The 25,961-nt window shown below is 44.2% G+C and overlaps 1 protein-coding gene across 8 annotated transcripts in view; it reads left to right on the forward strand.

Moving 5' to 3' along the window:
* EHF (ETS homologous factor) overlaps positions 1–25,961 on the forward strand; it is a 40,772-nt gene that overhangs the window by 1,523 nt on the left and 13,288 nt on the right. For 4 of the 8 annotated variants that reach the window (XM_004050928.5, XM_055355517.2, XM_055355518.2 and 1 more), the window contains exons 2-3: positions 20,003–20,102; positions 23,808–24,053. In XM_004050928.5, the coding sequence (XP_004050976.1) occupies positions 20,006–20,102; positions 23,808–24,053 (343 nt within the window). In that variant the 5' untranslated portion in view covers positions 20,003–20,005. Of the gene's footprint in view, positions 1–1,629; positions 1,691–9,940; positions 10,028–20,002; positions 20,103–23,807; positions 24,054–25,961 lie in introns of those variants that run through there. The other 4 variants (XM_063711063.1, XM_063711064.1, XM_055355515.2 and 1 more) reach the window with 2 other exon arrangements.

The raw sequence follows: 25,961 nt of genomic DNA on the forward strand, positions 1-25,961 counted from the left end.
AGAGGATCCACTTTTCCTCTTTTTGTGACCTAAAATTCTGGGATGATGAAATAACTCACCAATTCCATCTTCTTATAATATGGAGTCATGTAGACAACACCATTTTCACACAAATGGCTAATGGTATTTAAAAACCATGATGGAATGTGAATTGGGAGTCATTTGGAGGTCTGTAGTTGAACTTGAAAAAATAATAAATGTAATGGAGACAATACTTCACCGTGTTTCCAAAATATTTTACAGAGGCATTTTAAATGAAAGTCACTTTGAGGGAATAGCTGTGCTGTAAGTTCTCTTACATGACCGCGCAAGATGGTAGCCTTCATCAAGACCTTTCAAGGTAGTGTGGGTAGGGTGACGTGTTTGATTCAGGCCTCGTTTGTTATGAAAAGGCTCAAATTCAATTGTATTTGTTATTTTTTTGGTTAAAAAGCACCTATTTGTTAAATTCAAACAATCCTTTTTGGTTTTTTTTTGAGATGGAGTCTCTCTCCGTCGCCCAGCCTGGAGTGCAGTGGCATGATCTTGGCTGACTGCAACCTCTGCCTCCCAGGTTCAAGTGATTCTCCCAACTCAGCCTCCCGAGTAGCTGGGATTACATGTGCTCACCACTATGCCCAGTTAAGTTTTGTATTTTTAGTAGAGACGGGGTTTTACCATGTCAGCCAGGCTGGTTTCGAACTCCTGACCTCAGGTGATCCACCTGCCTCAGCCTCCCAAAGTGCTGGGATTATAGGCTTCAGCCACCATGCCCAGCCATATTGTTCTCATTTTTAATCTATTAGTCTATCGTGATCTCCCAATGGAAGTATCTTTGGCCTTTGTGGACATCAGGAAAGTCCTACATTCCCACTCGTGATTCCATGTTTATGGGTACCCTAAATACTCCCATTAATTGACCAACTTTACCCTGATCTTCTTTCAATATCTTTCTGACTCCTTGAAGGTATGAGACAAAATGGAAACTGAGAGGTTAAAAGGTTTACTAGGTTGCATTCAGTTAGCGAATTGGAAACTGGAAGGAACTCCTATCGGGTCTCAGGTCAGAACGTGAGTGCTTTTGGCCAAAGTTCACTTCTGAGGAAGTAGAATTTCGCTTTCTGGAATCTTGCGATATTTTATTTCCTATATATCTTTCCCATGCCGCCGCCCCACCCAATCTCCACAAATTTGGGGATTTGAGCACTGGGTTGTGATCGTTAGACCATCTTGCTTTTCTGAAAGCCCAGGGCAAGACCCCTGCTTCATGTCACAGTATCAAACACAGACATAGAAGCTTATACAAATTATTGAGAAGTTATTGTCTTTTCTCCCTTTGTCCATATGGAGTCATCTCTATGCCCTTTCATACAGATGTGATTTACGAAGACCTCTGGGTTAGGGGTGGGATGGTGAGGAAGAATCCCGTGGCAGAATCTGCTAACACACTTGAGAAGCAATGTTGTGGTTTTAAGGAACTCAATCTAAAGCTTGAACCTGATTTTCAGGGATACCATTTTGCTGCCGTTTCAGCCCATTTCTCTTGTTAAGATCGCTCTCTGGTAGAGTTGACGTGACACTCATTTCTGTTGTGGGTGGGGCCCTGGTTGGAAGGCATTGGCTCCACTGCAGCCTGGGTGTCTAGAGACCACATTCTCACCCTGCCTTTGTTACTGGGAAACCGAACGCGGCGCTGTGGCTTTCAGCTTGGGTAAGCCGGGTCTGCGGCGGGGATTGCCATCTGAAGACAGAGGCAGGAGGGCAGCCACACCTTGCCCAGGTTCTCTTAAATCTCTTGCTGTATAACTGAAAGGAGGGCATAGATAATTAACTTTATTTGACATTTTTCATATCTAATTTTTAAGAATATGATTTTAAAATAATAGATTTGTTCTAAAGAGCAAACAATTTGCTGTTATTAAAAACGTGTTTACTTAAATTGAACGCGGTTTCAAAGGGCCAAGCTACTAAGCTGTGCAGGAAACAAACAATGCAGTGAGGAGAATGGCTCCTCACCACAGCTATTCTTAGGGTGGGACATAGTTTCAAGCCAAATGACATTGATGTCCGGAAACCGGGATGTGCTGAAGTAGAAATTTCCAGGGATCCCTCAGAGTTATTTGCTAAAATGTTTATTATTCTTCAGAGGGGGGTGGAAATATTTCTTTAAGAGTCTTCCCTGAAGAATTTTGAACTCCAGCTTTGGAGTGATGGGAGCACAGTGCAGGGAAGGCGGGATGTGAGGTGGTGTGCTGGACGGCAGTCTAGGGACCTGGTCTTCTAGCACTGGCAGAGCTGTGTGTCCCAGAGCACACATTCCCCTTTGCCAGGCTTTAGTTTCCTCCTCTAGACAAAAGGGTTTGAACCTGACCATCTTTAAGATCCATTTTAACCCTCAGATTCTGTGGCTGTGGTGATTGGGGGTGGTGGGAGTACCTGGGGGTCAGCAGGATAAGCACCAATCTGTGCGAGCTGAGAACAGGTGGGAGAAGCCTTCTAAGGATGAGGCAGGAAAGATTAGCAAGAGCCCTTAAATGGATTCTTTAGGGCCTTCAGAATTCTGGCTAAAGGCTATACCAGTGGAGGTACTAAGACCTGACACCTGGAGCCTTTATTAAGGATGTTAGAATCCACTCCCATGACAACATCCCAGCTTTGCCAATTTGCCTCATGTGTCTCAAGCTGGTGGGAATGTAGAAGTGGATGAAACAGACTGTTTTGTGATGGCAGGGAACAGTCTATGCACAGGGGCAGGTGCTCTACCGGTGTCTTCTATAAAACGCCAAAGCAGCCCGCCAGAAAATGGACATTTAGGCACTCGTGGTGTCTACTGAGTTTGTATGGTACTGATGAGCTTGCTTGACTAATTATCCATGACTTACTGAGTACATCAAACGTATGTGGACTCACTTCTCCTAGAGGAAGACCGTGTGGCTGCCCCAACCACTGAGCAGCCTAACCTGGAGACCCTGATGTGCCCAGAAAGCGTCAACCTTGTATCTGGAGAAACCAGAACTTGCAACAGGGCCAAGCAGGGTGGCCCATTTAAAGAGGCTCCTAGGGTTTTAATTGACCTTGTTTTAAAAGAGACACCCTGTAAAATACTCCTATGAAAACTTATTTCACAAGCACCTAACCACATTCTGTCTTTGGTTTGTTTTACAGGGCCGGGCCCCTTGTTCTGGTCAATTGGTCTGCATTATCTCTCCTCCTCCAATCTCACCACACACCGTGGCCTCTGGGAGGCTTCCTCCCTCTTTTTTTTTGTTTGTTTTGTTTTTTTAGCATCTTAGTTGTTATTAGGGGTACTTGCCTACTTATTTAAAATATGGCCAGTATAGGTGCATACAAAATGTGCTTTCTGATTAAAACAAAGCCAAAAATAAAAAGAAACCAAAATGCCTATTATAATAGTTGGATTTTTAGACTAATAGACCACCTCATTAACCCTGTCATTTTACCATAACAACTTATTTTTACCTTTGTCTGACCCTGTCTCAATGTCCTTTTTCTTTGATGTTGTTGCAATTATGAACATAAAATTCCATAGCTGCTTTTCCACCCCACTTTCTATCACAGAAGCACAATAAATAATCTTGGGGGCTGGGCTCTTGTTGGCCCAACTGTGGCTTCAAAACATTTCAGTTGCCCATCTAACCCTTTCTTAGCCTGATACAACGTCCCCCAAAAGTCTGTTGAGCTTTTCCTGGAATAAGAAGAGGGTCTTCTACTTTTTGAATAGAGCAATGGAGATTGGAGAATATGGTCATCTTGTGGAGGTTATTCCAGGCTTCTTCTTAGGAACCCTAAAAAAAATCTCCTCAGTAGGGCTGATGATATATTCTGGACAATAAGGTGAGCAGAGTCTGAAAGATGAGAGCAATTTTCAGTCTTGTCATGATTTCATCTAGTCAGCCTCATTTCATCTAGTCATGAGGCTGACTAATGATAAGACTTGCTTTGTCTTTGCAGTGTACTCTAGATTTGACTCTAAATTCAGCCTCTGTCTTGATCATGCCCACTTAGAAAATTAGAGTGCAGCTAGCTCACCTTTTAGTCATCTTAATTCCACTAGGCAGAAGGCTGTGGGTCAAGGAATGTTGATGGAGTAAAATTTGACTGCATGTGTATCTGAAGGGGTAGGAGGCTAAGAGATTTTATGGCTTGGAAGCTGCTGAGATGTGGTGTGAAGAACACTGGACTTAGAGTCCAGACACCTGAGTTTAAGTTGGACTCTACCGCTGGGTAGTTGAATGACTTTGAGTGAGTTATATAAGCTCTAGCATCTAAGTTTTCTCATCTGGAAAATGGAGTTAATAACATCTACTGCATTGGGCTGTTGTAAAGATTAAATTAACAAAGAATGTGAAAGCACCTGAACAAAAGCTTGTGAGTAAATAATTAGTAATTTGTGGAATGAACATCAAGGGAAATCTTCAATTTGGGTGTTTTCAGTGAGTTTCTGTTGGGTCAGAGTGAATGGATATTAAATTCTGGGATTTTGGTTTGTGTATGTGTGTGTGTGTGTGTGTGTGTGGCGATCAACATTGGTTCTTCACTGTGACCTTAGGAAAGAAATGCAATAGGGTTTTTATTGGGAAGGTGGGTAGCAGAGAGATGCATGAACCATATTAAGGGGGGACCTCCAAATTGAACCTTGTTTTGAGTCAGCTGCAAACCACAACCAAGGAGGTCTTGGGAGACCTGGGGTGACTTGGGGTGATTGGGTATGCAGCACATTTCTGTTCTTGTGTCCTGATGCCTGGCAAGTAGGGATCTGCAGAAAATACTGATTCTTCTCCAGGCAGTTCACATGACTAGCTTTTAGGAGTGAGTATACCATTGCCCACCCCTAAAATTCTTGATCATGTCTCCAGATGTCTACTGACCACTGATGCTGAGGTCATGAATCTTGGGCATTCTAGAGGCTTTGGGAAAAAAAATTCTACTTACTTCTTTTGCCCAGACACTCTGGGGTCTACCTCTTGGTAAATTATTCAAATGAGGTTTCTGGTCATGCAAATGTGGTTTCTAGAGGCTATTTGAATTGAACAAGTAGTTCTTGTTATTAGTAAAACAGCAAGGATCCCTAACCTGGGGTCCAAGGGTAAATTCAGGGTTTCTGTGAACTTGGATGTAAAAAAAAATTGTCTTTATTTTCAATAATCTCTAACTAGAATTTAACATTTTCTTTCAATATGAATGTAGGCAAAACTCCATGGTAGTATTAGCTTCAACTGTGACTATCACCAGGATAAATCACATTTTCATATCTTATTACACCTATTACATATATCACAAAAAGTGGGTATTTGATATCAAGTTAGATCTGCACTAGGTAGATATTCTTATTTAATGTATTAACAAGGAAGCACATATATTGTTATCAGGTTGGTGCAAAAGTAATTGTGGTTCTTGCCATTAAAAATAATTACAAAAACAGCCAGTCTGGCCAACATGGCGAAACCCCATCTCTACTAAAAATACAGGTGTAGTAGCACACACCTGTAATCCCAGCTACTCGGGAGGCTGAGGCAGGAGAATCATTTGAAACCGGGAAGCAGAGGCTGCAGTGAGCCAAGATCACACCACTGCACTCTAGCCTGGGCAACAGAGTGAGACTCTGTCTCAAAAAAATTAAAAAATAAAAAAAAACTCTGTAATTACTTTTGCACCAACATAATATGATATCACACATTTATTTTAAAAAGTATTCTGACATTGTCTTTTAATATAAATTTTTTTAAATCTTATAATATTTTACTTTGTCATGTAAAAATATTATTTTGAGAAGAGGCCTGTAGGCCTCACTAGATTACAAAACAGATCCATCGTACAGATGAAAGGTTAAGAACACCTCATTTACAGCATTCTCTCACACACGACTAACGAAATGACTTCTGAACAGCACCAGTTGATAGATGTTCTCTGCCAAAAGGGGAATATGATCTTCCCATATGTTCCTGCCTATGGGTAGCCTTGGAGTTGTGAAGGGACTTTGGCATAATGAAGATGATAATAAGAATGATAATGGTAATTTGTTGAGTGCCTGCTGTAAGCCAGGTGGTTACAGTCCTGTTCAATGTCATGTTTAGTTTAATCCTCCCAATGACCTCAGGAGGTAGTGCATGGAACAAATACAGAAGAGATCCCCTGCCCACCCACGGTAATGAAACATGGGTACAGGTGAAGGCAAAAGTGGGGACTGACCCCTTGGAGATGGCTGATGTCACGAGTGTGCAACTTGTGCAGTTCCACGGGGCCCTATGCTTAGAAAGGTTCCATGTTTGGTTTAAGGCTCTGCTGTTGCCATCTTAAAATTCTTCATAAGTTTTGAACAAAGGGCCCTGCACGTTCCTTTTACACTGAGCTCTGCAAATGATGTAGCTGGTCCTGCCTCTGGTTATGGTGAAATGGAATGTATGACAACTCCTGAGACTGGGAGTCTGGGAAGCTGCTGCGGAGAGCCCCCTCCTCATTTTCATCAGGCTCAGCTACGCAACCTCTGGTGGAAAGCTATGGCCTGTTGAGGAGGGAGGATGTCGTTTTTGAGTTAGTGAGTTTTCCAGTTTTGTTTGAGCTCCAAAGGTTTCCTCCAAACAACTGGAAGGATGGCTGAATAATTGGCTGAAAGGGATTTAATCCCTTGAAAAACCTTTCTGGTAGTGAGTTGCTGGCGATACTGGTGGGTTTTTCATGATTTTATTTTACAGAGGGCTTGCTACATAAACCAGTGAGCCAGGAGAAACAGAATAAAGTCTGTTCTGGAAGGAAAAATGAGACCTAGTGTGCCACGAGTCTAGTGTTCTCATAGGAAGCCTCTAAAAACAAACTCAGCTTTCCTGCTATTGAATGATTATCTCTATAAAAGGAAACTTTACTTCTTCTAAAGGAGAGGTCGTCTAACTTGTGAGAAAATTCAGATGTTATTTGCTTCTTAAGCTGCAAGGATGCTAATGAAATAATTCTCATGAAGTTCTGTTGGTGTTTTAGGGCTAAGTTTTTATAGACTGTTCCAAAATTCAAAACAGGGATGTGGACGTAGTGATGGTGGAAGAGGGGAAGACTTTTCCTCGATTTTTTTGTCTGAGGGATGGAATTCAGGCTCCCCCAATAACATATTCATGGTCTTTCTCTGGTCAGTCAGTGATGTTCATAACACAAGCAAGCCTGTCATCAGGACCAATCTGTGATGGCTGAGACATCAGGTGTTCTTCCAAAAGAGCCATAATTCACCCTTGATTTTCCAAGGTTTTTTTTTTCTTGCTGTTATTACTGCTCTTTTATCATGGCTAATAAGTCTGAGGTGGCTTCAGGCAGCCAGTCCTAACCACTGAGTCAATCTGGGGCCTCCAACGGGAAGCCAGACTGAAGTTCTGATAGATGGGTTTGAGTGGCTGTGAACTGTGTTTCTGTAGCATCCAGACTGATTTGCACTGAAAGGGAGCTTCCATATTAGGGCACAAGGATGATCAATATGTCTCCTGTTTATATTTGGGGGAAAAAGTTGTGCGAATCGTGCTTAAAGATCTCAACTTTGAAATTAAAAGCGTAAGGTCCTAACAGACATCCTCCTTCTCTTTAGAAACACAAGGATCCATTTTCAAGTAATTTCAGGAGAATTATGTTGCTTTCCCCACCCCTTCCCAAGTACACTTATCATAATATATCCAGTCCATTTGCTAGCTTTATGTCTTTAGAAAAGTTGCTTAACCTTTCTCTGCAAAATGGTGCTAATATTAGTACTAACATTCAGGGTTATTGTGAGGATTAAATGAGGTAATTCATGTAATGACTAGTTCTATTTCTAGCACATTTTAAACCCTCAACAAATATGAACTATTATCACTGTCATAGTTTTTGTTGTTGTTTTGTAATTATATAATCTTCAAGATTCTGAGCTGGGGGCTGTTGCTCTTTCCTTGACTTGAACATCTTGGTCTTTTCCTAGGAGGAAACTTGACTCTTGAAATGGTCAAATCCATTGTCCTAGTTCATCCTGACCCCTCCCTGGCTCCAATCCCCACCCCTTACCGTCCTCCACCCTTCCTACATTCCTGCACAGTTGGTCTTATTTATTTTTCAGTCAACTAAGGGTGTTGTTAAATCTTTTATTTTTCTGCTGCCCGATTTGGTTCTAAGCACTCCACTCCCTACGCTGCTCATAACAAGAATGCCTGGGAACGCTCAGCCAGCCATATCCCTCCCCTGTCGGAACACCCAGTTCTTAATGCTCCTGGAGAGGCAACATTTCTGAGGCCCCACTGCCGTAAGCCCCCCTCCCCCATGAAGCCAGTGGTCTGGTAGTAATGAACCCCCAACGGCCCGGAGAAAACTGGGGCAAGGTGTTTGTCTGGGGAAATGTTGCATGTTGCCTTGACTGTGCTTTCTTCTACAAAGCTTAAAAAGAGATATTATATTATTTTATTTTTATTTTTATTTTTGAGATGGAGTCTTACTCGGTTGCCCAGGCTGGGAGTGCAGTGGCACAGTCTTGGCTCACTGCAACCTCCACCTCCTGGGTTCAAGTGATTCTCCTGCCTCAGCCTCCCAAGTAGCTGGGACTACAGGCACATGCCACCATGCCTGGCTAATTTGTATATTTTTAGTAGAGACGGGGTTTCACCATATTAACTAGATTGGTCTTGAACTCCTGACCTCAAGTGATATGCCCGCCTCGGACTCCCAAAGTGCTGGGATTACAAGCATGAGCCACTGCGCCCGGCCAAAAAGAGATATCCAAAAGCTCCCTCTGACTGTGTGTGCTGAAAGCTGAGTGCTGATGCCATTGCTTAATTAATGTTGTTCGTGATCTCCATTTGGGCGATTTGTTTAGCTCCTTGTGGCCCTTTTTGGACTTAGCTTATCATGTGACATTGACAAATTAATGAGAAGTGAGCGTGTGATGATGCTTGGATTAGGACAGAAATCACATCTAGGACATCTCAGGCCCTTTCCACCTGGGACCTGAGACCTCAAATCTCTTGGCAGGAGATGAGTGGGTCTACACAGCCCGCTTTTGAGGTAGGTGTGGCTAGCCTCATTTATGCGATGGGAAAACTGTGGTCCGGGAACCAGGGGTTTTCAAATTATGCTCTTTGCCCAGGGCTGGATGTAGGATGTCTGGGGGAGAGGCTAGACTGAGATCTGGGTACACTGAGCCTCCACTTTAGGAGGTAACCTAGAGACTACACCTACTCCCTAAACTGTATTGACTTTTGGAAGTCAACCATTTGGAAGAGTGTGGTTTTGGTTTCGATCGTATCCCAGCAGTCTTTTCTCTGCCCTTGTTAATCTGATTCATGATCTGAACCTGGGCTGGCTGGAGGCTGGCCATGTCACTTTGCAGACCATGGACACCCCTGAGTGCCCTCACAGAACCAGCCAATGGAAAAGTACAATGTCTTCTGGCTTCTCAGCCTTGCCAGCTTCCTCTGGCCTATTTGATACCCCCTTTAATATTGAGGGAGTGAAAATGTAGCATCCAAACTGAAAACGCAGGTTTTTCTTTGGTTTTTATAGGAAAAACAAATTGGCATGAACACTCAGTCAAACCAGCTCAGGCTGTTTGGGCAGATGCCTTTCTTTGCTTTTTTCTGTTTATTTTCCTACAAATCAATGCTTAACTGCGTTGTTATCGGAGCAGAGCAACAGGTGCAAAAAAATAACTCTGCTGCCAACTCAAATGAAAAGGTAGGGCTTATACCCTCTGGGAGGTATTCAGAAGATAACAGAAGCCCCTGCCAGCAACTGAATTAACAGCTCTGTTTACGGTGGGTTTTATGTTAACAACCTGCTCCTGACCCTCCTACACATAAACACACCATTGTCTCGGAGAGAGACATTCAGCCATCCAGACAACCCACTGCTTTATTCTGCCCTGAGTGGAGATTGGTTTTGGCTCAGGTTGCTTTGTGAAACTCAGAAGCATTATCCTCTCTGCCAACTCCACGTCCTAGTCAGAGTTTTCTGTGAAGGCAAGGGCATGGGGTTGCCGGAGAGAAGAGGATTGGTCCTGCTTTTAAGCCTAGCTGAAATTCTTTTCAAGGTTGGTCATTCTCAAATGCCAGAGAGGGTTGCCCGGCTCTCTCTGCTCTTGCCCCATTCCATTCACAACAGGAGGTGGGGAATGAGCTCAGATGACTTTGGAAGGAGCCACTATTATTTTGGAAGCCCTGTCCTTGTGAATAGTCCATCAGGGTAGGGCAGCATCTATGTTTTGTTAACTATTGTATCGCCAGCACCTAGCAAAGTGCCCAGCATCTAGTAGACACTTGGTAAATATGTATGAATTACAGAGGGTCTGAGACAATATTGTAATGGCCGGATAAGCATTTCTTGGTAATAGTTTCTTTCTGCTGAAAGCTGAGAGACTAATTGTCTTCGGTATGAGGGCTTAAGTCCAGGGTAATTAAGTAATCTTTTGAAGGACTGAGATGGAGGTGGGATGGGGTTAGGGTGGCTTGGCCAGCCTTGAGATGCTCCTGATGCAAGTAACCATCAGAGAGATCCTCTGCAAGTGCTATATTCTGGGGCCAGATTTGTCTGTTCGGACTTCAGAACTCATACTTTTGAGTATCCAATTATTGTTGAATTTGACCATTTGGTATTAATAGAACTAAGCGATTCCCTGTTTTATTTCAAGTTGGCAAATAATATAATAGTAGGTTATCTGCAGATGGATTAGAGGTTGAATTCTCTACATTGAATCTTTTGTCTCTAACTTTATAAGGACTTGCTTGCATTTATGGACATTTCTTTCAAAGCTGGTATCTCCTGGAGTTAATTATCTTGTGGTGGGAAAGGGAAGGGAGGCAAGTGGGTGAGTCTATATAGACCAGAAAATCTCAATGGTGAGAGTGTTCAAGACTTCGTTAAGGGAGGTTCTCAGAAATGCAGATTTTAGTTTAGAGATCTGGGGTTTCAGTAGCCAAACATTGTTGAATCTAACAATATGGGGGTACTGAGCATTAGGACCTATTTTATTTCAAGTTGGCAAATAATACAGTGATAGGTTGTCCACAGAGGCCCACAGAAAACAAGCAAAACCAGGAAGATGTAAATGTTTGGAAGAAGAGGAGAGTCAAAGCTTCTTTTGAGGCCTCAAAAGCCTCTGTGATGTTTTACAATCTGAAGCTTGCCCTATTCTTAATCATATCTGATGGGTTTGATAAAGGCCCTGGGGGTCATCTTAGGCAAGCTTGTCTTTTGATCAACTTGGGTGCCTGCCACTGTCAGTATGTGCCGCCTAGCCTGGGTCTGACACCAAGACTGATAAAGATCAGCATACTATGTATATTTCCAAATGGCTTACAGTCAATAAAGTGTACCTATAATGGATCCAGACTTGGCCTCCCAGTGCTGCATTATTGGTCATGAAAACCCTTGAAACCCCAGCAATAATACCTCAGATGTTGCCCCTGGGAACGTGAAAAATGTCTGTTTCAAAACACATTATAAGGCTATGAAATTATCTGTGATGTAATCCCAAGAGAATCAAATACATTCCCCAAGCTTGATTCACAATTCAATTCATTTGTAAAAACACAAATGATTGTATGTATTATATTCAGTTGCCTTTCACATGTACATGAATTTTTTTTCTCTTATTTGGGAGTAGTCCTTTGAAACGACAGTCATATTGAAACAGGAAGTCAGTAAGCTGTTGCAACATCCTTAGGGCAAATGCTGTGAATTCACCTGCTGGTAACTTTGATTAAGGACTGAGAATGGTGTGGGTATCACTGTCATCACAAAAGTAATTATTTAAAAGGACTAATTGCTCCTTTGGCTTCAGAGGTAAAAATGCCCACATGGCAGCCAGTTCTGTGGCAGTTTGGGGATAATGTGGTTGGATGAATAAGGGAGCTAGGAAGAAGGCTGATGGTGGCCTTGACTCTCAATCCCCTGGGGCTGGGGACAGGGAATGCAGGTGCAAGCCCTGGTTAAGATCTGCTCCGTGGCCCTGGTGGTTCCCAGTGTACCTTCACCCTTGCAGCAGGAGCAAACCATGCTGTCTGGCCTGAGGTCTGGTTCAGGTAAAGCATAAACAATTATGGACCAGTCGATTTCCCAAATACAAAATTAAAATAACTTTATTGAGTCATAGGGGGATAATTTACATTATATATGCATGTATGTATATATGCATGCATATGAATATATATACATATATTTGTATATAAGCTTGATAAATGTGTAAGGCAGCAGACGGCACAGGGAGAATGCTGTGACCATGTCTAGAATGGGAGTCAAAGTGAGAATGAGTCTTCTCTGGCAAAGCACCCTCTTCTCAGCAGAGAGTGGCCAAGTTCCCAGGTTTTACTGCAAGACAATCTGAGTTTGAATTCTCTTCCAGTTCCAATTCTTTCTAAACTGTGTGACCTTGAACAAGTCACCTAACTCCTCTGTGCCTCAGAGAGGCCATCTGTTAAATGACATAATGCCTCCTAGAGTTGTTGTGAGCATTGATTGAGATAACATGTTTAAACCAGCAGTGCAGAGCTGGCACATTTTAAGTATTCAGTAAGTCCTAATTACTATAATATAGTTATTATTATTATTTTTAAAGTGTTTAATCCTGAGTCTCAGTAGCCCCATCACTGAGCAAAAGAAAGACCTCCCTCCAGCTGAGCAGGCCCAAGCTGGCCTGCGTTGGTCTCTTCTGGGAGGTTCGCTCTGTATATTTAAGAAGGGAGGCCAGTGGAGCAGTCCTTGGGCTTGTTAGGAATCCCAAGGCTGAGCAGAGCCTCCTGGGTCTTGGGATGTGTGGTTCCAGTTCCCTGCCAGTGGCCCAGGGTTTTTTCTTGCTTTTCTGTCCCTATTAGCCCCAGCCCCAATCCGAAACCTTAATCTTTTTTTTTTTTTGAGATGGAGTTTCACTCTTTTTGCCCAGGCTGGAGTACAATGGTGCGATCTCAGCTCACTGCAACCTCTACCTCCCGGGTTCAAGTGATTCTCCTGCCTCAGCCTCCCAAGTAGCAAACCTTATTCTTTGCAGTATTTGAGCATTCTCTGTGCTAAGGGACTCGGAGGAAAGAGAAACCTTCAGCCGTTCTCTACCAGGAGCTTGCGTTTTAGACATGCTGCTCTTCCTGGTCTTTTTTTTTTTTTGCACCTCCAAACCAGCTATGGTATGTGGGAGTGCAAAGCCTTTGACAACACAGAGCTTAGGAGCATATGCCTTACCACTGCTCTTGGCAGCCTTGGCAATGTGTCTAGTGAGAGGAAGGGGCAGGAGGGATGGCTTTCGTCCTTTGGGTAAGAACTGTGCCCAGCCAGAGGGGAACATCATGGCTTCTGCAAGCAGGGTCCAAGCCCCGCTGTTTATAGTTCAGCCATAGTGGTACGTCTACACAGCAGCACTCAGAATAGGGAGTGGGGAGGCATGAGATCTAGTCCTAGGCTCCACTGTGCCAGTCAGCCAGAACTGGAGAAGACTGTACAGATAAGAGAGCTTTGAAGCTTTGCTTGAAATGAACTTGGCTCTCAATTTCCTCCTTGAGAGTTCAATAAAATAAAAACTACAAGTATGATTATGATTATTATTATAAAAACCAGCAAACATTTATCAAATATTTACTATGTGTCATGCTTTTCCAAGCATTTTACAGGTATCATTTCGTTGTTGTCTTTCGACAACACTTTTCATGTCATCTCTACTTTATAGATGAGGAAACTGAGGTCCTGAGAAGTTAAATAACTTGTCCAAGCTTGCCCCATTAGGAAATTGGCAAAGCCGGGATTTGATCTGTGGCCATGTAACTCCAGAGCCTGGGGCTCCCAACCATGATTCTGCTTCTGAGGAGTCTACTCCTACCACAAGGACGTCCCCAGTGCCAGCCAACACAGTTTAAACAGAGACTCATGGGCAGACCCTCTAATAAGCATAGACATTGACTAGACACTTGCTACATAAGAGACATTATGCTGGGGACTTTACAAACAATCTCATTTAATCCTCATATCAGCTCCACCTTCCAAAGTGGAATTTTGTTATGTGGGGAGACTGAGGTGGTAGAGAGGATAGAAATTCTCCAAGGTCAACATAGCCCACCAAGCCACAGTACCAAGATTTCAACCCTGGCCGTTTGAATCATGAGCCCTTATTCTTTTAAGAGCTTTCCTCAAGACATGTGGCACCATGGCCGGGCCCGGTGACTCACGCCTGTAATCCCAGCACTTTGGGAGGCCAAGGCAGGCGGATCACCTGAGGTCAGGAGTTCGAGACCAGCCTCAACATGGAGAAACCCCGTCTCTACTAAAAACACAAAATTAGCCGGGCGTGGTGGTGCATGCCTATAATCCCAGCTACTTGGGAGGCTGAGGCAGGAGAATTGCTTGAACCTGGGAGGTGGAGGTTGCGGTGAGCCGAGATTGCGCCATTGCACTCCATTCTGGGCAACAAGAGCGAAACTTCATCTCAAAAAAAAAAAAAAAAAAAAAAAAGACATGCGGCACCACTAGGCTGCTTTTCAAGCTCCTCACACTCTTGAATGTGTCCTCTCAACTCAGCTTTTAGTGGGATTCAGTCTCTGTGGCTAGGCTTTACCTTCTGCTATGCCCATATTTGCCACCGACCAGCAGCCAAAATAGGAGACTCTTAAACTTTAGGGTTAGACCAAGTGCTCTGTTCCCTCTGCTCCCCTTCATTGGTCCAGGCTGTGCATGGTGGTCAGGGTGGTGCTTTTCTGGAAGCAAGCCCTTGATGAAGCAAGCCTGGAGAAGCAGGCGCATGGGGCTGGGATGTGTCTCTGTGTGGCTGGCACAGAAGCAGTCCAAGTCCTTGGCAACTCAGGGCACTGCGGGAGTTTGTGTGTACCTGAAACTGCCCTTAAAAGAAGTGAGATGCGGAGGCTGGCCTATCTCCCGCCATGTCTCAGGCTGTGGTCATTTAGCACAGAACGGTGCTTTCTTGCTGCAAAAAGAATTTCAGATTGGCCAAGCCCCAGTGGCCCATAATTTTAGGGGAGCTGATGGCACATTGTAGGGGACTTGCTGCCTAAGGCTAAATAGGTCCTGGCAAGAAGCCTGGCATGTTGTACTTGCCAGTTCTTCAGTCTATTGGGTAGCACACAGGGCTCCTTCTCTTCAAATAAAGAGTACAATTCTGCCCCACAACTGTGAGTCTTACAAACTTCTGCACAAAGAGGTGAAGTTTGGGACAAATGTCAACCTCTGGACAATCAGTAGTGTCTCAAAATCAAATACAGTTCCCTCCAGTTGTTCCTACCTATGAAAAAGGATAGGGGAATATATATGAAAAAAATCTCAGGATAATCTACGTTTCATTTCACTCCTTTTTTTTTTTTCTTTTTGAGACAGAGTCTCGCTCTGTTGCCCAGGCTGGAGTGCAGTGGCTCGAGCTCGGCTCGCTGCAACCTCTGCCTCCTGGGTTCAAGGGATTCTCCTGCCTCAGCCTCCGGAGTAGCTGGGATTACAGGCATGCACCACCACACCCAGCTAATTTTTGTATTTTTAGTAGAGACAGGGTTTCACCATGTTGGCCAGGCTGGTCTCGAACTCCTGACCTCAAGTCATCCACCCGCCTCGGCCTCCCAAAGTGTTGGGATTACAGGTGTGAGCCATCGCACCCGGTCACACTTCACTCTTTGAGTTTGAAATAAGAGATATAGTTTTTCTTTGTGTGTGCAGTTTTTAATAGCTCAGGTAATAATTTATACTATCTCCCCAGAATACATACCACCTGGGAACAGACAAAGGTGGCTCTGATACCCAGTGTATTCTCTTAAACCTTCACAGATCAGGCAATTGCTCTATAGGTACCAGGCACTCTGCTGTGGGCTTTGAGGTGCCTTGTCTCATTTAACCCTCCAGCAAGCCTATGCCTATTCTCCGGGAGAGGAAATGTCACCCAGGAAGGCTAAGGGACAGCCTAAGTTTGTCACGTCAGTAAGAGCAAAGCCTGAGCTGTCTGCTTCCACAAGCTTTTAACCAGTATTCTCCACTGGGGGTGGTTTTTGCCTCAGGGACATGGTGTGTGTGGAGGGGGTGCTGCTGGCATCTAGAGGGTAGGGGCCAGGGGTGCTGCTAAACATCTTACAATCCACAGGCCAGCCCCCCCAGAAGGGATTATCCACATTTCAGTGGTGGAGAGGTTGAGAAACTCTGCTTTTAACCACTACCTAGGGTGGCTGAGGATTCCTCCTCTGCCTCCCCATCCGAGGTTCCTGCCTCCAGCAGAAGATGGGGAGAAGTAAGTTCTTTTCCCAGCTTGCTTTTGACTCCCAGGGTGGAGTCATTCTCACTTAGGCTCTGAACTGGGGATTCAGTCCTGGAAGAAATAAAATGTGTTAGAGGAACACCTTGAGAATTAATGTTTAAAGAAGGGAAAGGAAACTGATTTTGAGGGGGGACATGTTTGCAGGGGCTGGACAAGACGCCTTTAGACCCATTATAATTATTTATCTTTCAAAACAGCCCTTAGGCTTAGGAGAAACAAATACTCCCCCACAACCCCTCCAGCTCTCCCATGTCTAAACCAGTGCGAGAAATGGAGGCTCAGAAAGGTTCACGTGCTCAAGGTCACATGGCTGAAAGATGGGACCTAGAGTCTAACCCAGGAATCTCAGATTCTGAAGTCTCTACTTCCACACATTCGATGGTATTTTTTTTTAAGGAAAATGATGAAAGCTATGCTGAAAGCAAAGTAGGGAGCTGAAATAACAGCATTCAATAATTCCCCTACTTTCTAATTAAAAGGATTGCTTTTTATACCCCAGAAAGCAATTACTATATACCACAGAAACTCTACATTAGCATATGGGGGTGTGGGTGAGTTCGTTATAATAAGGTTTTTTACAATTCTCAAGTCACATTTGTTATCCACGATCTCATTCCATCTCAACAGTCCTGTGAGGCTGTTGGGGCAAGCGTCTTCACTGTACGCCTGAAAAACTGTGCCTCAGAGGAGGGTAGGACTCGGCCAAAGGCCTTCTGCTACACTGGCCCTGGGCCTCATGTGCCCACCCTGAGGACATCTTTCCCTGCAGCTCCCTGCCCAGTTGGAAATGCTGACCTTCTTTGCTTACAAGCCCAGGTGAGCTCAAGAGAACTCTGACTCACTAAGGGTTAAGCCACACAAACTCTTTTATGAGTGGAAACCACTTAATGTGCCCTGTAAAAAAGGGCCCCTCACCATGCTGGCTGCTTTCCCTTGGAAAGGGAGTGCCAGCAGGGAGCAGGGTTATGCACAGGCCATCTTTTTGCAGGAGGATGGTGATGGGGCAGCTGCCACCCTGTAGTCTTAAAGGCATCTCTGGGGGTTGGGAGAAGTTCTGGATGCTTCCAGAAGGTCATGGTGGAAAATGACGTCGGCCCTGAGGAGAGGGGCTTGTGGGCATTTGGCCACAGGTGGAGAACTGGCCCATATTGTTCTGCAACATTTATTAAATTCTTTTTTTTTTTTTCACTGCTTGCCAAGCTCTCTATGTGCATGACCTCATTTGATTCTTACAGCCCTTTGAGTTTGGTGTTGTTCCCATTTATCAGGTACAGAAAGTGAGGAACAGAATGTTTGTGGCTAGACAGATTTGGCACTGGTTCAGGGTCACCCACAGTAAGCAGGGGAACTGGAATCTGAGCCTGCATCTCTCCAGCTCCAAAGCCTGGGTGCACAGCCTCCACGCCACCCTGCTTTCTGCTTGTCAGGAAGCATAGCTGGCCCAGGCAGGTGCTGCCACTGAAATGACCACTTTGAAACAACCCTGCAGGCAAATCCTTGTGAAAGAATTTTAGAGAAGCCTTTCCCTGCCTGTCCTCCCTATGCCTGGAAGGCCAATCCCTCCATGCAAATGGGCTGGGCTCTGAGCTTCAGCTCTTTCAGGGTTAAACAGTAACCTTTCCACTGCTTGTGGTTGAGCAAATGCTAGCAAGGAACAAGCCCAGCCTTGAGCAAACAAGACACTGGGCCCTGGGCCCCCCTCCTTCCACCAGCCACCCGGTCTGGGGACTTAGAGATTTTCTTTCGTCTTGAAGTTCCCAATCTGATTTCTTAGCTTTAGGGCAATTGCTCTACAAAGTTGGATGGGAAAATACCCAGTTATTATGAAAAAGGAAAGAAGGTTTGACTTGAGGTTGTTTTCTTTCTCTGAGGGTGAGAATCAAAGAGGTTTTCAGAAAGGGAACTTATGATCAGTATAGTCACCATCTGTAAATTTTCAAGTGGGGAAACTGAGGCCCAGCATCATTTCTGGTTCAGGCTATCCACAGAGCTAGTGACGCTCCTCATCATAACACCTGACATGTATTCGTGCCCTACTTTGTGCCAGGTGCTCGAGGTACAGAAACTCATTTAATCTCCAATCAATGTACAGACGAGGTATGATTAGCTGCATTTTGCATATGAGAAAACTGGGGTTCAGAGAGGTTAGGTAACTTGTCTGGGTGAGTACTAACCTTAGCTAGTAAGTAGGAAGGCTTGGAATTGACCCCAGCTCTTCTGGCTTCAAAGCTCCTATACATGGTGCCAGGACATAGAATCCAGTCCTCCTATCTTCCCACCCAGTGGCTCTTTGCTGTTATGATGTCCGTCATCCCTACCCTGTCTTTCCTTCTCCACCTTCTACTTAGGCTGGATTCAGTCCAATTATTTACCAAGCAAGAGTGATGATGAAGCTAATAATCATCATACATGTTTGTGTGTAGCCTAGTTCAACCTTTAATTACTGCTCTCTCCCCAGCACCTAGAATAGTGCCCAGCCCATTATTGGGCTGATAAATATTTGTTGAATAAATGAATACATGAATATATTCATATGCCTTTTGCAGACCCCTCTTCTCCCCCAATAGGCCCTACTCAGAACAAGAGGAGCGGTAGCTAAATTAGGGGAAGGAATGCCAAGGGCTGAAAATCCTCTGGGTTGGCAATTTTAATCCTGTGGACATTGGTAATACCCGAGGATGCAAAATTTCCCCAAAACAAGCAGAAAATTTTCCATGAATTGCTGCTATAAAGCTGAATTCCTCTCCCCACCCCAACATTTTATAAAGAGCAAGTGACTTTTACAGCCTCTGGGTATTGCCCAATCGCGATCTGGAAACAGGCTGCCCTTCGTTTAAATGACTGAACACACGGTTGAGGATCTGGTCTGAAAGGTGGAGGGTGCCCGCTTAGGAATAGGGACATTATAAATACTGGACAATTGAAGACAATATTTCTGAAGTGTAAAATGTTTGCATTGTTATAAAATAAACCCAAACAGGCCCACGGAAGAAATCTCTTCTCCCAGGTCCTTTACTGGAAAAATGATCCCACAGACTGAGAAAGCCACTTTTACTTAGGTCAGCTTGGAAACCCACTAAATTCTCCAGGTCTCTAACAGGAGAAAAAAAACTGGTTATAATTGTTACCAGAAAGGAAAAATTTTTTTCTTTACCAGAAATGGGCAGTGTCTATCAGAGAAACCAACTGATTCCTGATATTATCACAAAGCCCGATACTTGAAGAGCTCTATTAAAATATGACTGAGGCCCTTTGATGACCAGCCCAGCCTGTGGCAGATACCCGCACTGAGGAAACTTGTTACTGGGTGTGCAGGTGCGATTGCAGTCCCAGCTCCCACACAGGTGCTGGGGCTGTGCTGCCCCAGCTTGGATTTTCATTGATTGAAATTGCACTTTAAATACTTTAAATAAAATCTCCTTGGCATTTTCACTTTTGTAAAAAAAAAAAAAAACAAAAAAAAAACCACTTGGATGCCAGCCAGCCTCGCCCTGGGAGCAGGTATTGCATTTTCCTCCCGCTTCATTCCTGGTCAGAGATTATTCATTTATGAATGGGTGGCTGTAAAAACTTGCCTCATGCATATGAAAATTGAACCTGGAAATTTTTAATTGCTGTGAGTTTTGCTTTTACAAAAAACGCTTTGGCAATGGGTGGCAGGCAATGGGTGGAAGGACAAATTCTCTTTATTTTCTTCCTAAATTTACTCTGTGATCTGCACTTTCAAATGACATTTGTCCAAGAGGCACTGACTGAACAGGCTGTTTGATCCCCTAACAGATCATGATTCTGGAAGGAGGTGGTGTAATGAATCTCAACCCCGGCAACAACCTCCTTCACCAGCCGCCAGCCTGGACAGACAGCTACTCCACGTGCAATGGTAAGAGGGCCCGTGGGTGTTGGTGTCACTGCTGTGCTGTGTGGGCTCTTTGCTTTAATTCCTCTCACAACCTAATGTTTGAAAAATATAGGCTTTACAGCAGAAGATGTGGGACAAGAAGGAATGGAGAAAACTCAATTTTGGAGTTCCCTACCAGCCCCCAGCATTCCAGACAAAAGCTCGTTTGAGATATTCTATTGCCTCCTCCCAAAATTCAAGGTTCCAGATTGACAGCCTGGCAGTGAAGGGGGGTAGAAGAGATGCCTAAAGGAAAGACTCTCTGTTGGAGCTTTTAATAGTGTTTTGCTGGGATATCAAGATAGGCTAGGAGAGAAAGGGTATGTGTGTGTGTGTGTGTGTATGTGCGCGTGCATGGAGGTTAGGAAGGAGAGGGTTATAGCAGTTCAATCTTTCTTTTTGCATCTTCCAGTGGCCTCTCTTTACAAGGGGAGAGGAGATTTGTAAGGAGAACAGGTGTTCTCCCTAGAGCTTTAATCTAGAACACGTCTATTAGAAGAAGAGGGGACCTGGTGGTGGGGCGTATAGAGGGTTTGGTGATCAAGCCTGTGGCTTCCTGAATCAAGTTGAATCCCTGAATCAAGTTGAATCTCTGAATCAAGTTGTTGCTGAATTGGGAACCCCATACCCCATTGTGGAGCCCTCCAGTTTAGGCATTCAGCTGTGCATCCAACAGCAGTGAGTTTAGGGAGCTCTGGGCCTCTTCCCAATCCACACCCACTGCTAATCTGCCTGCCAGAGGCTCTGCTGTTCGAGTTTGCTTTGAAATATGGAGATGGTTTGTTGGTGACCAGAGCTTGGGAGGAGGCAGAAGTGGGAGGATAATGGGAGAGTTATTCTGCAGAGAGTGCTAATCCATGTGGAGCTCCACCTCTTTTAATTTGGAATCCTAGTCAAACATGGTTGAAAGGGTGAGCAGGTGAGCTTCCCTTACTCGGTCACCTGTCCCCCCAAACTGCTGCACTTTCTGGGCAGTTGCATTTTCTGTTGTGCGCCTCAAATACCCTGTGAGGACCCAGAAAGTGGATTCCAAATAAAACTGGAAGTCTTTGGCATCCCCAGGACCCTGGCCTCTCGATGAAGGCAGCATTTCTCCTGCTTGCTCTGGAGAAAGCTGGGGAAATGTGTTCAGCAGGAAGTAGAACTGGGGTGCCACTTTTATTTCTTAAATTCCAGAGACCTCAAAGAAAGCTCAGCCTTGATTGAGACTGAAGAGGAAAAGGAGATCAGTTGAATGGCAGAGAGGATGTGAACTCATAGGAATTTTTATTGTTTCTCCTGAAACTTCAGGAATTTGGTGGGTTCTCTGTCTGATACGGAATCTCCCCAGTCAGCCTCAGACAAAAATCCCTGATTCTCCCAAGTTTGAACAAGATAGACTAGCAGGGACTATCTTTTAATCTAGACCGTATCAAGTTTGCAGATGAGATTATTCTAGATGTGCTGTTAGGTTATTAAAAGTTGGTGCCTCTTGTTGTCAAAACCAGAGCTGTACTGTCATAGCAACACAATTACTTTAGAAAAAGAAAGATGAAAGACTTGGGGAGCCACAAAATATATATCCCATCCTTAAACAGCTTTATTTGTGAGGCACCAAAAATTGGGGGAAATGGAAAGATCCAGCCCAAGGTCTGTGTATTTGGGACTATTTCCATATAATTAGATTTTTAGATTAGATTGTTCCATTCCTCCCCCAACCCCTGACTATTGGCTTCCCCTTTAGAGCCCACGTTGTGGGCCAGGGGCTGCTTTTGTTTGGCCATGAGGTACGAGGAGCTAAGTGCATACTGTGAGTGGTGGGTATTACTAATGGCAGCCACCTCTGTGTGCTAGATAAACTTGACCTCCTGCTCTTAGTGCTTCTGAGGTCTGGAAGCCATGGATGGATTCTGAATGAATGAGGAAGAAGAGGAATTGGGTCAGAAACATTTCCCTTTCAGTCTCTCCTCTGAGGGTGTTGTGGGCTGGACCATGGGCATTATGGGAGTTAAACATTTCTGAGGCCTTTAGCTACTTGTAATTCAATAGACCAGCAACATCAGCATCACATGGAAGCTTGCTAGGAATGCAGAAACTCAGGCCTTGCCCCAGACCTGTTGAATCAGAATCGGCATTTGAACAGTATTCCCTGGTGATTCACGATCATACTAAAGTTTGAGAAGAACTGATCTGGCATGACCTTGAAGAAAAAGTTAGAGACAGTTTTCTTGCACCACATTTTCTTCTACTGGTCCACCCTTGAGTTTGTTGGAATATCCATGTGTCACGTTCTGTTGGATTTCCCCTGCTTCAGCTTGGTGGGATGCAATAGTCTTTGCCCCTTGCCCCTTTCACTCATCTTTCCTGAAAGAAAGTTCCTTCCCAACATCTATTTCCAAGGGAACTGTAAGCTCTCTCAGCCCTGTTACATGCCCTCAGATGCTGGCTTTGTCTTTTCCATTGCCCCAGAACTTCGGGCAGACCATGGAATATTTTTTTAAGTGAGCATGAGTCACATATACAGATGGTTAGCACATATTAGGTTCAGCAATATTTATCCAGTTTAATGAACTGCACTTCTTCATTGGTATCTGAATGTACCATCTTGTGAATGTACCATCTTTTAAATGTACCTCCCAACTCCTCAGATGCTTACCTTATTTCTTCTTCAAAAATACATTCCATTAAATAAATATATGGTGAGCAACTACTATGACAAAGTCTCTGAGGTCATTTTTTAGGTGATACAAAGACAAGTAAAACAGTCTGTGACCTCAAGCATACAATTTACAAAGGAGAATAAGAGGGCACTTAGAGACTTGTACAGAAAAGCAGAACATGACAAAGCCATTAGAAATACCAAGCATGTCTCCTGGAGGGTAAGAGGACAGTGAGCCCTTGAAGCAAGTTGAGGGGATTGGGGATGATTTTACAGGGTGGTCAGAGTTCGAAAGATGGGTAGGAATTCAACAGAAGTGAGAGGTAGAACACAAGCTTAGCTGAAAGAACAGCACAGAGAAAAGACAAGTTATTGGTTACTTGAAGAAGAGTTAGTGAAGAGCCTCAGTGCCTAGCTAGGCAGCTTTATACCTAATTTCAGTGGGTGATGAGAACTACTAAAGGTAACTGAGTAGGGAAGTGACATCATGATAGCTATAATGACTAGGCTGGGGCAGTGGGATATCAGTCCAGTTAGTAGATCAATAATCTGGACCACTTTGAGGAAAAGCAAAGGCATCATAGAGAAAAGAACCTTAATTTCAGGCCTTATTTTTAGTTGAAAATGGTCTGAGTTTGGTGTGTGTGTGTGTGTGTGTGTGTGTGTGTGTGTGTGTGTGTGTATAAGACAGAAAAAATGAGAGAGACACAGTGAGAGAGAAGAGGAAGAGAACTATTTGGGTATGGACAATAAGCTAATAAATTGCTTAAATGATAGCAATGCTCTAGCTTTCATGATATTTTACTTTGGGGGAGGTGGGGGATGAGCTCTGAGCACTTCAGCTCTCTTGTCCTCATCCAGTGTCCAGGGGTAGGTAGCAGGCTAGGGAGGACATGAAAATGCATTTCTGCTCCATCCCCCATGCTGGCACATACACGGACTGTGGTTGTGTCTCTGAGATATCTGGCAGCCAACAGTACATCCCTGTGTCAGATACTATGGCCAGGAACAGCCAGGGGTCACTCATGAGGCTGCCTCCTGTTTTGCAGTTTCCAGTGGGTTTTTTGGAGGCCAGTGGCATGAAATTCATCCTCAGTACTGGACCAAGTACCAGGTGTGGGAATGGCTCCAGCACCTCCTGGACACCAACCAGCTGGATGCCAGTTGTATCCCTTTCCAAGAGTTCGACATCAATGGCGAGCACCTCTGCAGCATGAGTTTGCAGGAGTTCACCCGGGCGGCAGGGACGGCGGGGCAGCTCCTCTACAGCAACTTGCAGCATCTGAAGTGGAACGGTGACTCTCTCTTTCTGTGTCTCTCCCTACCCTGCTAGGAGCCAGCTGGAAGAACAGAGATTCTGCAGATGACAAGATTCTTTGTCAGGGACAAGAAAGAGTGGTCTCACCTCCAAATTACCATGTCCTAAGACAGGGAAATGGAAGGAAGATGAGAGGACAGGATTGAAGCCTAGGGTACCTGGTGTGCCTAATCCCTTATAAATGCCAGTGTAATTTAATTCTTTCCTTATGGTGATAATTTTCAAGAAGACAAAAGCTGGCTAGGAATTTGTAGAATACTTACTATCCTTGGAAAATGTTTTCTTTCCTTTGCAAACAGGGTTCAATAGTTTAACATCCAGTCACTTGCTTGTTAAAAAGATCATCATGGTTACAAAAACAAAACAAAACAAAACAAAACAAAACCACACACACACACACACACACACACACACAAAGAAACTTCTAGACCTAGGTTCTTAAGATAGGGTCCTCAGGGTGGTAAGAAGATATATGAAATTAGAACTATGTTTGTGTTTTGGGAGGGGAAAAGACTCACAATACTTCAGCAGATTCTTAAAAGGTCTGTAACTTAAAAAAAGGGTTAGAACATAAGGTCTAGACACGTGTATGGGGAATGTTTCTGTGGTGGTTTCTGGAATTTCTGTTGCCCTAATGCCCCAGATGTCTCTCTGAGGCTTCCCCTATCACAGGGATGGGTCACCATTCCAGATGTTGTCCTTGAGTGGTTGGTTATTGATACACGAACACATCCTATACTGACATGTAAGACCTAGTAGGGTGGACAACTGACCTTGCAGAATGGTTTTGACACTGGCATAAGGTTCCCCTGATAGTGGCTGTAAAAATCTAGCTCTTCTGAGAACTATGGGCATCCTGAAAAGTAGCAATATTTAAGAACAGGGAGTTGGCCCGTCCGCACTGGAAAAGGCATTTATGTCTTGGTAGAACCCATGTTTGGGCAAGTAACCGGGACTTGGGCGGCATGAGCTCCAGGGCTGTGAACCAGAGTCATACCCTGGCAACAGCCATCGACACTGAAGAGGACCTGGGGCCTTGCAGCAGAGTTTGTGGCTGCGGTGGCCATTTTAGATGATGTCATTCAGCTCCCTGGCCATGCCCTGCTTCCCACCCACCTCACATTGGTGGCTGCTCTTTTTTCTTTGACTAGAATCAAACCAAACAAGGCTCTATAAATAACCCTCAGGGATCTTCAAAAAGATCAGACTTACACTTGAAGAATTAAAAATATTTACCTCCACCCCGCTCCCCCCACCCCCCGCCAGTTAAATCCACTCCTTTAAAGCTTTGCCCTGATTGAGGTCTAAGGCAGAGAGGCCTGGGAGGTGCTGTGGCCATCTTAGATCTTCTGTCTCTGACTTCCCATGACTTGTTTGGTCTCATCGCATGCTGCTGTAGCCTCTGAGTTCCTAACGTCCAGGCAGATTTCTCACTCTTGTTGTTTGCCTTTGTGTAGACCTTCTATTAACTAACATTTATTGAGTATTTACTTATACTAGGCACTGTAAGTGAATTAATTCATTTAATAACTTTATGACAAAGTAAATGTTGTGCCCATTTTACAGGTGGGAAGACTGAATGTCAGAGAGGTTAAAGGCATGGCTTCTGCTCTTGCGATGTTTAGAGTCTGTCTGGGGAAGAAAACATACTAGATTCATATGCATTTACAAATATATATTTATCTATAAGCATACATATATATGCTTTTATATATGGTAATGGGAGAGGAGTTGCAAGCAAACAAGGTCATGTGATGTGTACTGCTTGTACATGTGCTGAGGCATAAATAAGGAAAGAGTCACCACATTTTATCCAGACATATCTCACAGATTGGATGTAATCATGATGGCTTTGATTAGATTTTAAATCAAAGAAGAATCAAGC

This window comes from Gorilla gorilla, chromosome 9, assembly GCF_029281585.2.
Source record: "Gorilla gorilla gorilla isolate KB3781 chromosome 9, NHGRI_mGorGor1-v2.1_pri, whole genome shotgun sequence".
In the NCBI taxonomy this organism is placed as follows: Eukaryota; Metazoa; Chordata; class Mammalia; order Primates; family Hominidae; genus Gorilla; species Gorilla gorilla.